General features: G+C 34.5%; 2 protein-coding genes across 2 annotated transcripts; both read right to left on the bottom strand.

Annotated features, from left to right (window-relative positions):
* Positions 1–631: 631 nt before the first annotated feature.
* Positions 632–2426, bottom strand: LOC112421900 (uncharacterized). The gene is made up of 2 exons (XM_024784004.2): positions 1596–2426; positions 632–1506 (listed from the first exon to the last, which is right to left on the bottom strand). Exons 1-2 carry the CDS (start codon positions 2338–2340, stop codon positions 677–679), a joined length of 1575 nt encoding a protein of 524 aa, XP_024639772.2. The 5' UTR covers positions 2341–2426; the 3' UTR covers positions 632–676.
* A 9390-nt stretch (positions 2427–11816) lies between these two features.
* Positions 11817–13179, bottom strand: LOC11421838 (scarecrow-like protein 32). Its single transcript, XM_003611570.2, has one exon. It carries the CDS (start codon positions 13161–13163, stop codon positions 11817–11819), a length of 1347 nt encoding a protein of 448 aa, XP_003611618.1. The 5' UTR covers positions 13164–13179.
* Between the last annotated feature and the right edge of the window lie 2747 nt (positions 13180–15926).

Below are 15926 nucleotides of genomic sequence, written 5' to 3'. Positions count from 1 at the left end.
ACTTTTCTGACGCACAACACCTCTGACACACTGTCACATCTCTGTTGCAGTTTGACGCCAACAGTGCCAGGAGTTTTGCGAGGGTATGCCTCGAAATTTTTTTTTTTCTGACCCATTTTTCGAAAAAAAAATTCAAGTCTGACCCCCTTTGGAAAAAAATTCCCAAAATGACCCACTTTTGGTTTTTTTTTTTTTTTTTTTGTCTTTTAGTGGCGTTCCCGCCACCTGAAATGGCGGGACTGGCCGCCGGATCTGACAGCCGTCGCGTCAGGCTGGCGCTGCTTTTTTTTTTAATTTTTTTTTCGTTCCCGCCGTTTCATCTGGCGGGACTGATTATTTTATTATTTTTTTCGTTTTTTCTATTTTACAATTAAATAATAATGATAAATAATAATAATAATAATGATAAATAATAATAATAATGATAAATAATAATAATGATAAATATTTAATAAAAAAACTACTTTCTCCGCGGAAACCAATTACGCCAATGTAAACTATGACCTCCCGTAGCACATAATTTATCTTTTTTTCTTTTTATTTTTTTGGCAGCATTGTTTTACATTTTTTTTTTTGAACAAATAGCATTTTTTTACATAAAATAAAACACAACAAATAATAATGATAGATAAAAATATATTAATTTATTTGAACACATAATACATAACGTTATTAACTACCGATTATTTAAACTCGGACAATTTCTCCTAATATGACCGGTATGCCGACACAACCCACACCGTCTCGGTGTTGGAGTCCTCTCCACCACCTCCTCGTCCATTTCAGTCCTTATGCGGGTACTATTGGGTCGACCTTTCTTTAGTCTTCGCATGTTTGGATTATGGCAAAGCACGGGACCGTCGTATGGAAGCCAATAACTCTTGTCGCGGACTACTTTGAAGGCTGTGTTGTAGATGGAGTAAACACTCTCGTTTTTGAACACAGGTGGAATAAGGGTTGTGTAGTCATGGCGAAATGAAGAACACGCGGCTATGACATGAGAACATGGCAAATGTAAAGCTTGAAATTTCCCACAATCACACCACCCCGCTCGTAGGTCCACCTTGAAAGTTCCCATTGGCCTTCCTTCCCTGTAGTTGACGGTCTCACGGACTGAGAAGGTATACCTTTCTCGGTCAAACTGTTCGACATGATGGGTGTTGGACTTAACAATGTCATCCTGAATCGCATTTTGGCAATATTCACTGAACAAATCTCCGGAACCTACCCTTGCAAACGCTTTTTGAGCCCTATCAGCAAAGAGACATGCCAGCCTATAGTAGGTTGATTGAACTATAGGTGTAACAGGTAGGTTGCGTGTTCCCTTAAACACAGAGTTCCACGACTCAACGATGTTGCTTGTCATGTGGCCCCATCGTCGACCCTCATCATATGCTTGAGTCCACTTTTCTTTCGGAATATTGTCCACCCAATCTAATGCACGCTGATTTGCCTCCTGGATTACACCACGATAGTAATTGAACAAGGGTACGTTTAGGGCATATCCTGCATGTTAAGAAAAAACAATTAGTTAGATAGTGAACTTATTTAATAATAAGACGATATAAAAAAAAACTGTAACATAATATTCTTACCCATATTATTGACAACATCCTTAAGATCTCCATCCTTGATTGTCCTCATGAAATTCTGCTTAATGTGTCGAATGCAGTACACATGAGCTGAACCAGTTGCTTGCCAACCATTCCTTGGGTCATTGAATGCGCTTTTAATTGATTCATGTCTGTCGGAGACCATGCAGACAGATATTCCCATTGTGACGTGCCTTCTTAGATTTTTCAAAAAAAAACTCCAGCCCTCCTTTGTCTCACCTTCGACAAGCGCAAAGGCGATTGGAATCGTTTTGTTGTTTCCATCTTGTGCTACCGCAAGCAACAATGTTCCTTTGTACTTGCCATACAACCACGTCCCGTCGACATGGACAACTGGTTTGCAATACTTAAACCCATTGATGCATGGATAGAAGGCCCAAAATAGACGATGAAATTGTGTCTCTCCATTCTCGCCAATCTGCGTTTTTAAATCGAAGACGGTCCCTGGCATCGTCTCCTTCATCACATTCAACCATTGCGGAAGATCATTATATGATTCCTCCCATTTCCCGTAAATAGATTCGATGGCAGCGTTCTTTGCTAACCACGCCTTTCGATACGTGGTTGTGTAGTTAAACTTTTCTTTAATGTGCGCAATGATCAATTTTGGCGTTACCGAAGCATCCGCATGCACAAGTGTTTTGATGCTTTGGCTTATAAGCTTGTAGTTGAGCTTGCGATGATCCTGCGACATTAAAGTCGATGTGCAATTGTGTGGACCCATCATGGTCCCAATCTTCCATTTGCCAGTCTTTTTTCTAAATGAAGCTCTCAACTTAAATTGACAAGTCTCGAGTGTACATTGAATGACATATCTTGTTGGATCTGAGTGTATAACATCGTAATCCAGCGATTGTTGAATGTGGAAAGACTTGATTGCATGCAAACAATCTTCTTTGTTGTGAAATGTCATTCCTTCCTGAATAGCCCCATCGACAGGAACATTCGTATTCCAGTGATCGTCGGTAGTCAGAGCATCATATGCATCAACGTCAACGTTACGCATATGCAACGGGGGACAGTAAGCGGCTCTGATCGGCACTGCCTGTAGCGGTGGTTGTGGTTGTGTGCCAGCCATAATGTTCCTCCAAATATTTTCTTCTTCATTTCTGTTTTCATGTTCGTCTTCTTCATCCGCATCATGCTCAAGTGCCTCGTCTTCTTCACTTTCACTTTCAGTACTAGTTTCTTCTTCTTGATCTTGAATGGTGTCTGGGATGTCTTCAAACTGACGTGTGAAAAGATCTTCTAGGCGGGTTTGTGTTTGTGGTTGCGTTTGCGGTGGTGGTTGTGAAGATGATGGTTCAAATTCATATTGTGTTTGTGAAAACGGTTGGGTGTACGGTAATTGTTGTGATGAAGAAGGGGGGTCAAACTCATATTGTGTTTGTGAGAGTAGCTCGGTGTATGATAATTGTTGTGATGAAGATGGGTGTTCAAACTCATATTGTGTTTGTGAAAAGATAGAATTTGAAAGATTTGAAAGATTTCCACAAAATTAATTCGTCAAAAGATAGAATTAAAGGCTCGTGGGGAGATAAGCATCATCGTCAAGTCCAAAACTGGAACCAACGTCATCAATTAGCACTTCACGGCGTTCGGTATAACCATGAGGTTTATCCAAATCGTCAATATTTTGCATGGTATTGGGAATTTTTCGGAGATTATCTGTGGCTTTCTAGACAAGTATTATTGTCAAACCCAAGGCAAGCATGTGCATCAATTTTACCAGGATTGCCGCGTGACTATCCTGCAGTCCCACAAACTTATACGGTGCCAGATGAAAATATGTGGTCAAATACACCTCCACCCTATAACCAATTCATGACACCTCCACCCACTAACTTCGACCAAACCTTTAACCCATCCACCAACTACAACTACAACCAAACTTACCAATCACCGCCACAACCCACAAACCAAATCTTACATAACACCCCAATCCCATATCCAAGCTACTCTCAACAAAGTCATCATGGAGAAAGCTCTCGAACATCAAACTATTCATTTGATGACTACAATCCAACTCAATACACCACACAAACCAGTTATCCAGACCAATCACAATACTCCTCGTTCAACCTACCAACCCCTCCACACTTTGTCAACTATCCCCAAACAAGCTATGCACCTCAATGGCCAAATTCACAAACAAATACCATAGAAAATCTGGCAGCAGGGTTTAATGACGATGACTTCGTTAATGAAATCTGGACCAACTCAGCTTCACAAGTGCAAAATGAAGTCGCTATGGAAACTAACGATGATGCTGAAATTCTTGACGAGGATGTGGAAGACGAAGAGGAAGAGGAAGAGGAAGAGCAACACCAACGACCCGTACGGAACAAAAAAGATAAATTATGTGCTACGGGAGGTCATAGTTTGCATTGGCGTAATTGGTTTCCGCGGAGAAAGTAGTTTTTTTATTAAATATTTATCATTATTATTATTATTTATTATTATTTATCATTATTATTATCATCATTATTTAATGTAAAAAAAAAAACGAAAAAAAAAATTAAAATAATCAGTCCCGCCAGATCAAACGGCGGGAACGGAAAAAAAAATTAAAAAAAAAACAACTGCCGTCATGACGCGACGGCTGACGTGACTGCAGTCTGACCGGCGGCCAGTCCCGCCATTTCAGATGGCGGGAACGCGCTAGAAGACAAAAAAAAAAAAAAAAATTTCAAAAGTGGGTCATTTCGGTATTTTTTTTTCATAGGGGGTCATATGTGGATTTTTTTTGGCAAAAAGGGTTAGAAAAAAAAAAATTTCGTATGCCTCTGTGAAAAAAGAAACTAAAACTAAAACATAAAACATTCTCTAAAAAAAAACTAAAACATAAAAAATAAAAATAAAAAAGTCATCTTTTAATGATCAACAAGAACCCTTGCATATTGATCAAAAGTTCTCTCAATCATAGGTTTTGCAGTTACAAAATTAGTGCAGATAGGTGAACCTATACCACTAGCTATTGAAAAAATAATATTCTTCCTCCAATATTCCTATGATAATCCAAAATTTTAACCCATATTTGTGCAGAAGTATTTTGTTGATATTTTGGATTAAATTCCTTTGTCAGGCAAACAATTTCAGAAAACCAAGGTTTAAATTCCAGGAAGCTACTAATCTAACCCTCCTAACATCTTCAAGATTAGAGAAAGTAAATTCAAAATAACCCTTACCAATTGACTGGATGCCCCACTGTGATAGATTTTTTCAAATCAGAGTTAGCTTCTTCTTTAAATCAATTGTTGTTAATGATGTTGATCCCTTTTGCCAAATGACTCTACCATGAAGGTTGTGTTTGCAATCTTCTAGACCAACATCATATTCTGCTTCAGGAATTTGGATAGCATGAACATCCCCTTTGATAACAACTTGGGGAAGTTGGGATAAGGAATCTCACAAAGATTGGACAAGGTTAAGGCATTTTGGTCCTCTGTTACACATTTTGGTTCTTTCCGTTAGTTTTAATTCAAAAAAGTTAGATTTTTTTGATTTTTTCTGAAATTTTTCTGGGAATCTTGTTGTTGAAGGTTGATGAAGATGATATGAATATGAAAAATAGGAGACGAAGGTGAAGAAAACCTAACGTTTTTGAATTAAAACTAACGAAAAGGACCAAAATTGATAACGGAGAGAAGTTAAGGGACCAAAATAAATCAAATTTTAATTAAGGGACCAAAACGATACTACCTAAATAGTTAAGAGACCAAAAATACAATTTAATCAATTATTAATTAGTAGAATTATGAAAGACAACACATTATCACTTGATTGATGCAACTCATGTTTTTTTTATAGAAAGTGAATTTGTTGTTTTTTTATAATAATAAAAAGTGATTTTAAGAACGAATAATTTATACAACTCATATCATGATAATTCGAAGATTAAAAAGATATCACATTTCTAGTTAACCCTCTTAAAAATAATTTTTTAATAATTTATTTTTAGAGATGAGCCTTAGAACTACTTTTTCCGTTACAAAATAAGTGATCAAGACGATTGTTTTACGCATGATAATTCATATATCTTTGATCTTTAATAATTTTATTTATGTATTAGCAAAAATATAAAAATTTGATAATTTTAAAATATTTATGAAAATTATCCAACAACAATTTATATGTTAACATTTGTCTTTATATAATAATAATAATAATAATAATAATAATAATAATAATAATAGGTTTGGGAGAGTTCAAATACTCTACGGTACCCTCCTTATCAAGGCCAATGCTATATATAGCGAGAGTTCTCTCCCGAATTCTTCACGAACCAAAAACTACTCTTGTAGCGAAAAAAAATAATAAGGGTCCCACTTACCATACATGAGAGTTGACACAATAAATGGTATAGCGGTCGTGATGCTTTCTTGAAAGAAAATTTGCTGTAAACAGCATTTCTTGTAACGCTCTATTTCTATTAAAGCGGTAATACACGCGAATAATATAATTATTCAAGAAATAGACGTCACGTCATCAACAAAATCCAAAATAACATGTATGTATAAAAATTCTCAACAGTTGCAGCGGATATAAATCATACACATCAATAGTATACATGTCATGATATCACAATACATCATCATAAAAATTCTCCAAATCCCGACAAATGGGTAAATCTCCAAAACATAAATAAATCCACAATAAACAACCTAGAGTAATCATAAGACAGACACCTAGATCGGAGTCTATCCTAGACTTTAAGGAAACGATAACGGAGATAACTCCCGCTATCCAAGCAACTCACCAAAGAAACTAATCATGCACTTCGTTTACCCATCCATACTGACAAGTAGGTGGTCAGAACCATTAGGTGTAAGCTTTACATCAATCATAATCAATAAAATAAATTTGAGCATATATGAATTAAATCAAGTTCTGAGTGCTTAACATAAATAGTTAATTCAATATACACATTCACCTAACAATTCCAATTATCACGATTAAGTACTCATCAAATGCACTTATCATCAACAATCATCATTCACATGCAACAATTACGACTCATGCCAAATATGTTATGCGCTTAATTCCGACACATACATGCATGTGGTATCAATCAACAACAAAAAGATGCCCACCAAACATCTTATGCAAGAGTACACCTCCTCTTACAAACAATTATGTAAAAATACACCTCCTTTTACATTTCTCATATGACTCAATATGATTATGATGCATGGACATTCGAGCAAAGACTCAATAATGCAAACTACTCAACATACACCAACACAATGTAAAAGTACATCTCCAATTACATTGATCAACTTCAACAACAATTGCATTATCAAGTATTTACGTCCACACAATCAACATGTCATTATTCAATTAAGAGTCATCACCAAAATATCACAATTCATCAACATGTATTCATAAATCAACTTCAACTATATTCTATAGTTCAATCACTTTGCACAATTTGTCACCATCCAAGTAAAAGAGGAAAATACAACATCTTGTGATAAACCTCACATTCAACACCTACCATTTACTCACATATCTTCATTCAATCATATAAAACTAATCACAATGGATTATAAGGCAATTGGCTTTAAAGAATCGTTTTCGACAAAGTCCGTATCAAGGGCAAACGGCCAACATTGATAGTTTCAAAACAAGGTAACTTATTCAAGTTTGAAAACTCACAAATAAATCTTAATCAATCATGTAGTCATGAGCTTAAGCCACTTAAGAACTATGAAACATTAGTTCGAAGATTATCCTAAGTTCGTATGAGAAAACTCTAAGTTCACATATTCCGTAATCCCACCTGAAAATCAAGTTTGATATAATTAAGACATTAAACCAACTTTACAAGCTTTGCCTAAGTCCATATGAACTGTAGACCCAACTTGTAATTTCTTTTAGTTCACAAAAGTTCATTTCCGACAACATCCGAATTTATCAAAAGTTCAAGTTTCATCCAAAGTAGATAATCCCAAATTTGAATGAGTAAATCATGTTCCAGTAGGTTTAGGAGTACAAACAGAGATTAAACAAGTTGAAAGAAGTATTTTACAAAGCTCGGATTGACCTCCTAAAGCCCGGAACGAAAATTAAAGGTTGCTGAAACTGGGCTTGTTCGCTTAAGCGACCACCTTGTTCGCTTAAGCGAACAAGTTCCAGTAGCTTACAATAATGTTCGCTTACCGGTTCGCTTAAGCGACCGAGTTCCAGAACCTACTGTGATTGTTCGCTTACAGCTTAGCTTAGCAAAAACACGAATTTCAACAACAATTCAACAACTATGAGCAAAATAATCACCAATTTCATGTATTCAAACATATCATCATAGCAAAAACACGAATTTCAACAACTATGAGCAAAATAATCACTTATTCAATTAAGCACTTAAGCATGCAATTAATGAAAAATTACAACTAATTAATTATGATTGAACTTTAACCCCCTTACCTCAATTAGCAATAATCATAGCCAAAGCTTCAATTCATCTCTTAGAATCTCTATCACATCTTGAGTCTTCAAGTTTTTCTCCCTTCTAACCCTTTTCTCTTCTCTTGAACTTTCTCTCTTTACGTCTCTCAAAATTCTTGTGAAATGAAATGAAGACCTATTTTCTTTTAAAACAAGGGTTTATATAATATCCTCTCCAATGGGCTTAACCCTAATGCCTTAGTGGGCTTAACTCACTCATTCACAATTCTAAAATGTTTTTACTCACTTAACCTTTAACGGTAAAATACTAACAACGATCACTTACCGACTCGCAACTAATTATCACACTAGTAACTTAGTAAAATAATGGTTCTCACTAAAACACTAAAAATAATCCTCACATGAATTTACTAAATTACTCTTACTCACAACATGAACAAATTACCTTTCTAACACGAAAACCCATAAAATACACTCAATGATAAATATTCACACAGAAGCACATATAAACACATATTAAAACAATTAAAAATAAATCTAACAAAAATCAAATTGTTATATTTCTCCCTTATCAATTGGCGGGAGGCATGAAACTCACGGCAGAGGATTCGAGACCTAAGTGATTAAAATACAGTATTGCTAGTTATAGCAAACTAGCATCCCGAGCAGAGTTTTACTCAATACCATTCTTAAACTATACCCCACCTCTTCCCATGTTTTGTGGCCAGGAAAGAATTTAATTGGATAATGGTTTTTCGGGATCATTTTGGGATGCCTCTAATGACACTACGGTGAGGTTTAGCATGGGAAAGTTACTTTTTTCCCACCATGGGAAAATTAGTTTTTGACCATTAGATCAAACCAAGAACACATCCTTATCATACTCCCTCATCACTAGATTTTATAATTTTCTTATTTTAAAAATAAAAAATATATTTCGAAATTAAAATAAACATTTAAAAATAAACATTTCCGTAATTTATAAGATTTCTCCTTCGGAGCTAAATTTAAAAAAAATATATATATGTTATTCAACCCGTGCGAAGCACGGGTTTGTAACTAGTTCGGAATGAAAGTGGTGTTTTGATTTTAGGTGGTGAAATAGTGGATATGATGCAAACACAACGATGTTTAGGGGTAATTGTTAGCTCTCAAACTTTACAGTTTTGCTCTACTTTTTTCTCTCTGCATTTTCCTCCTCTATCTGGTTTTTCTTTTTGGTTCTCTTCACTCTTTCCAGCCTCTTTAATCCGATTTTTTTTGTTCGTATTTATACTCAAACTTAGTTTAAGGCATTAGGAAAATGCCATTTTGAAAGGCTGGAGGTGGTTGCAAAAAGTGCAAAAAAAATCGGAGTAGAGTTGCTTAAAATGGTAGGAGTGAAAAAGCAACGAGAAAGAAAAAATGGAAGGATGCTCAAAATGTGCAACAAGTTGTGATTGCATAAAACCAAGGAAATGTGAGCTCCAACAGGAAAAAAGGAAAAACAAATTCTAAAGATAAATTAGAATGATGTTAGAAACACTTTTTTTTTTTTGTTGTGCTGTTAGAAACACTCTCTTTCAATACTACAAATATATTCATTTATGCGATAGTCATATTTGTCTCACCATTTATATGAGACCAAATTCAAAAGATTAATAATTGGAATAACAATTATTTTTGGATTTTTTAATTTTATAAAATAGCTTAAAAATGACAACACACCTAATAAAATTTAAAACATTAATTATTATCTTTTTTTTTAGAAAAAATTAAATTGATCAGACGAAATTGGGGTAACCGCCCCTATTTAGTTAGTGTTAAATATGATTTTAGTCACTCTAAATATATCAACAAATATCAAATTTTGATTCTCTAAATTTTCTGTAACCAATTTTAGGATCTTTAATTTTTAAAAAAAGTTAGCATATTCTAAGTGAGTTTTTTTCATAAGATTTCATTGATACATTAATAAAGATCAAATAATTAAATTATCAAACTAATAATATGTTAATAATGTCTTAACAAAGACATGTGATAAAAAAAGTTACTTGGATTATGCAATATGAACTTTTGTTCAAAAATAGTGAATGAAATAGGATAACAAGAAAATTTAAAGAAACTAAAAATTTAAAAGAATTTTTTAAGGGACTAAAAATAAAAATTGATATATTTAAAGAGATCAAAACATATTTAACCATTAACTATATTTTACTGAAAAAATATGAACAATCGATGTTTTTGCAGTATCATCGTAAAAGATAAGTAAATACAATGATCCAAAAAATTTCCTTCAAAAAACAAGCAAATGTATAAAGTGTAAGCGTTCATACTTTACTGAAGTTGTGCAATTAAATCTTATCATGAAAAAATAAAATGAAAGTCTCTAGATTAGTTATTAGTGCGTAGATCTATAGAAATAAAAATGATTGTCTCCAAATTGGTTATTGATGTGTAAATCAACATGAAAACAAAATTAAATCATGCGAAAACATGTAAAATGTGAAAGTTGGTAAAATGCAAAGGTGGTATAATGACAAAGGTAGATTATGGAGAATTGAATATAATGAAAAAGAAAATAAACTGTTAATGCAAAAACAAATAAATTAGTTGTGTGAAAGTAGATAAATTGAAAATACATCAACAGATAAAATATTAATGTGAAAGCAGGTAAATTGATAATGTGAAAGCAAGTAAATTGGTTATACGAAAGCAGGTAAATTTGTTATGTGAAAGCAGGTAAATTGATTATGCGAAAGCAGATAAGTTGGTTATGAGAAAGTAGATAAATTGGTAATGCCAGAGAAGATAATTAGTCGATGCAAAAACAGAGAAAATGTCAATGCGAAAGCAAAATGATGGATTACTACCAGGTCGAGTACTTACGTGGTAATCAAAATGATTTAAGTTCGAAGCTAAGTAAGGTATTTTGACCTGTCAATTGAAAGCAATAAAGAGGGATGGCTTCCAGGTCATAAATTGACGCGGTAATCAAAAGGAAACAAATATGGATCACTGCTAGGCCGGGTATATATTGACGTGCAATCATTGAAAGCAAGCCTCAAGGTAGGTTACTGATGCATCAAATAAAAGCAATAAAGAAGGATCAATGTCGTGTCTAAAATTGACATGTTGATTGAAAATCAATAAAGATGGATTATCGCCTAATCGGGTAATTACGCACTATTTTGACAACAGTAACGAAGGATTACTGCCAGGTCAGGTATTGACTTAGCGATCAATGAAAGCTCAATGTTAGCATGGTACTAACGCGTCTAAGTGGACCATTTTGATAGCGGATCAATACCTAAAACATCAACGATGACTTATGGTACTTGTTAGAAGTAGAAGTTCACGATGATCTAATTGGTACTAATTTGAAGAAACAGTTATAATAGAAAATTAAACGGGTGTCTTAAGAGAATTTGATGCTTGTGGACATCGTTGCAGAATGGCTAGGTGCTGTTTATATAACTTAGCAATTCTAACAGGTTTCTGCAATTTAACTTTAGTGAAAACAGTGGTCATGGATTCCATGAATTATTATAATGCTTGATATTTTCCACCAAGTTCGGAAATTATAACCATCCAAAGTATAGCACGTCAGCTTTCGTTGTTTCCACGAATAAAAAGCCTCGTACTAAATAGCAACGCTGCAATAGTTAATGGGAAATGTTAACGAGTTCCCCAAGGCACTCTTTAAGCACTGGACTAGTGGAGAAAGAAGAATTATAATGACCATCCTAAACCTAAAAAGCCACAACCTACATAAGTAAATAAAATGTTGCTACTCATACATAGTGTGAAAAATGGTCAAGAAGGTAACCAAGCAGAAGCAAATATAACATTATGCCCTTTCCAAGTAAGCACAAGAAACTCGTCTTCTTTCTTCAATCCCCATCCAACTGCATGCTCATCAAGCATGGCCTTAACCTCCAAAACCGAATCCTCACTGAAACAAACCCCTTGAAAACGTGCATTTCTCATTCGTTTCTCCCACTTGGTTTTAGACTCGACTCTCTCGACTCTTTGAATCCCTTCATATGCTATCACATTCTCAACCTTCCAACAAATTTCAGCTTCGCACCACTGCCTTTGTTTACTCCCTCGTGGTAAAAATGTGTCCACCGTGTCAAACGGTATCCAAAAATAATTAAACGCGGATTTTAGTCTACTAACCAAACTACTTGATGTTAAATCCGCATCTTCATCCACCACCACGACAATTGTTGGATCTAAACTCCGTACTGCTTCTAGAAACAACGAGCGCAACGATGAGCAAGAGTTCAAATTCAAATTCATATTTGAATTTGTATCATTTATTGTAAATAGAGTTTCGTCAGGAATATAATGAAGCATCATGTGACAGTTTATAACCAATGCTTCATGAGATTTATTATAATGTTGCACTTGCACTCGTAGGTGTTCAATCAATGAAGCGAATCCATCTGAATAAGTTGAAGAAACAGCTTTGAATTCCATAATCACGTTTCTTGTTTTAGCAAAATTAACCAATTTTGAACCTAATTCATCGTAAGAAAGATCAAGCATTGGTGGAATTGGAATATGATTAATATTCTTATTCCTACAGTTATTAACTGCAACTGTTAGCTTGATTAAAGGAGGAACCTCGTGATGATTTGCAATGGCGTCGATTAGTGTAGGAATCTGCATGCAATGTGTTAAACTCAAATTGACAATGTGAATAACTGTAAATCCTTTAGTAGCTTCTAGAATTGCAGAATTAGCTGCTGTGTAACCAAAACGATGCCAAGGCGTTAAATCGATAAAATTTGCCAACTCGATGACTGAAAACTTGTGTGTTTGTATGGCGAGATTGTGATGATAGTTATAACTATTTGCAGTTCGTGTAACTGCTTCTGGAATATTGCAACTACAGGATCTTGTTGCGCGCGTTGTAAGAGCTCGAATGAAGCTTCCTGCTAGGCGTTGATTAGAGTCGTCGTCCGAGGGTGTTGTGTTGTTAAGGACCCAAAGGATTTGTTGTGCTAGTGTTGCATTGTTGCTTTCTATTGCATTGGCACAGTGAATGAGTAACTGCTCCATGCAATTAGCATTGTTAAAGTGTAGTAGAGGATTATTAGGTGTGGGAAATTCTGAACAAGGACTAATAACTACAGGGATTTGATTTTTGTTCATGGTAGGGTTGGAAAAGTGTGCGTTTGGTGAAAAGGTGGAAATGTTGATGTGAATTGCGTCATTGATAGAATAGAGTATAAAACATTAGAATGAGATGGAGCAAAAGGTAGGTAAAAAGCACAAACATTGACACAATTACACGGACGCTTCAACTCAATTAGTAATCTAATAGAATAGAATAATTGAATGTAGCCACGTGTGGATACCTTCGGTATAAAGAGTCGGTGTTATGTAAGAGAGAAAACACGAATGAATTATATGAAACATCGACACATACATACCACTAATATCTCAACATAAATAATAATTTGAAAAAATAATATAGTTGAATGTAATTATATGTGTCGATGTTGTATGAATGTGACATTGAACACACCTTAGTGTATAACGAGGGTGCTGCTCCTCAAGGAGAAAACAGAATGAATTAGAGGTAGGGCAGAGAAGAAAGAGGAGGGGACCGTATTCATTGGGAAAATGTCTAATTTGTGGTGAATTTAGCAGTAGAGTTTGGGGAAAATATGAGAATGGACAAAATGAAAATAGGTATGCATTTCAGCTTGTCTCTGCGATGATACTATAAAAAACAAGAGACAAGTCAGCAAGGAAAATTCATTACCCCAAAAATACTTCTTAAGTCAAATTCGGGTAAAGAGACCGCTCATGGCATGGATTTGTTGTACCAGGCTTTTTCAGTTGTGTAAAAGAACAGTAGTATGAAGGGCCCCCGAAGAATCTAATTTCCACTCTTGGGAGTTAACACATTTTTTTGATTGTGTAACATTTTGTGATCCTCGATCATTTTGCTATCCCCTGATGATTGGCATATGCATTCGTGATGAGGAAGGTGCTTTCGTCTTAGCTAAAATGGTAAGTTTTCCTTGTGTATATCACGTTGTGGTTGGTGAAGCCATGGGCTTATTTGAAGCTCTCCAATGGCTTAGTGATATGTCTTTACAATGTTGATTTTGAGCTTGATTCTAAAGTTACATGCGATGCTTTCCATTCCCGTTGAGATGAAGTTTCCGAGTTTGGGCATGTCATCACATCTTGCAAAGCTCTATTTTCCTCCTTCTTTCAAACTTCAGGGTAGAGTTCACTAGGCGACAAACAAATGCAGTTGCTCATACACTTACAGAAGAAGCTAAATTTCTAACTAGTCCCGTCATTATTATCATATCTCATCAGATATAGCAACTATTGTTATAAATGAAATGCAATGATGCTTCTTTCACGTAAAAAAAAAAGTGATATCCCCTGATCAGTACTATAGAACTACCACTGATTGTGTTGTATTTTGGTGGCATGTGAAGTAGCTGGACAACACATTGTTTGTATGCGAGAGTGTGGAGGATTTTTTTAGCTGAGGCAAGTGTTTTCGTTCATTCACTCACTCACGGGTTCACCATAGAGGGTGCACAAGTCATTTTTAGACAGTATTTTCTTGCGGCTACTATATATAGTAACAATCAATACCAATTATTTTACCGGGAAGTGCGTCATATATTTGTGCCCATGATCTTGTAGTTTTGTCAAATTTTATTTCCTGGTAAAAAAAAAATCTTTATGAGATCATCTAGTATTTTATCCTCCACATTACTACACTAGCTCAATGCAATATTAAAAATCTTTAAACATTATTCTCCATTTATTTTTTTGTAATTCACTAAAATTAGACGATCTTTTTTTGGAAATTGGTGGAGCTTATGCTATAAGTTATGTTTTTTTTTTTGTGGTGGTGGGGTTTGAACCCCCGACCTTACATATATTATGCATTATCCATATCAACTGAGTTAAGTTCACGACGACACTATAAGTTATGTTTTTGATGAGCTACAACATTTCTTTTACATTACTCTCCATTACTTCTTTTTTTCATGATGTGATACTTTTAGGATGACAAAGATGCATGTAGGGTATTGTAAGATGAATTGTTATTCATTCAAATGGTAAACTATGAATTTAAGAAATGAATTCATTAAGTTAGTTCCCTTTTCACACGACATCGTCATTTGAAGAAATTTTTAATTTTTTTTAGGCTAAAATATGGTTTTAGTCCCTGCAAATATGCCTCGTTTTGGTTTTAGTTCCTGTAAAAAGAAAATTTTGTTTTTGGTCCCTGCAAAATTTTTTGTTTTTGAAAATAGTCCCTGACACCACTTTTGTGATGATTTGCATACGTGGCACATTATAACTGAACCAATTTTGTAGTTTTTGGTCCATGCAAAATATTTTGTTTTTAAAATCGGTCCCTGCAAAAAATTTTGTTTTTGAAAATAGTCCCTGGAGGGACTATTTTCAAAAACAAAAAATTTTACAGGGACCAAAAACAAAATTTTCTTTTTACAAGGACTAAAATCAAAACGAGACATATTTGCAGGGACTAAAACCATATTTTAGCCTTTTTTTTAAAAGCGGTCATTTGAAGAAATTATTTCGATTGGTAGGTTTTGCATGCAGAATTTTTCTGTTATTTTGCAAAGGTTATATAATCCCTCTATCTTCAAATTTATCCGTGTTTTTGTAACCAAAAAAATTTATCCGTGTTTTGATTACGATTTCTCTGTTTATTTTTATCTTTTAAATAATCAAAACCTATTATTATAACTGTTGATGATGAACGATGATGATGCGAGGGATTTCCAAATTAATAAAAATCATATGGTACACACTAATGAGTCTAATTTTAGAAATCTGGAAAATTAGGGGATTAAAATTGCTGATTTAAAAATTGAGGGACCAAAATTTAAAAATTATTAAAATAGG

Source organism: Medicago truncatula, chromosome 5 (genome assembly GCF_003473485.1).
Source record: "Medicago truncatula cultivar Jemalong A17 chromosome 5, MtrunA17r5.0-ANR, whole genome shotgun sequence".
In the NCBI taxonomy this organism is placed as follows: domain Eukaryota; kingdom Viridiplantae; phylum Streptophyta; class Magnoliopsida; order Fabales; family Fabaceae; genus Medicago; species Medicago truncatula.
The sequence above is the reverse complement of the archived record's forward strand: the minus strand, read 5'-3'. Positions and strand labels throughout refer to the sequence as shown.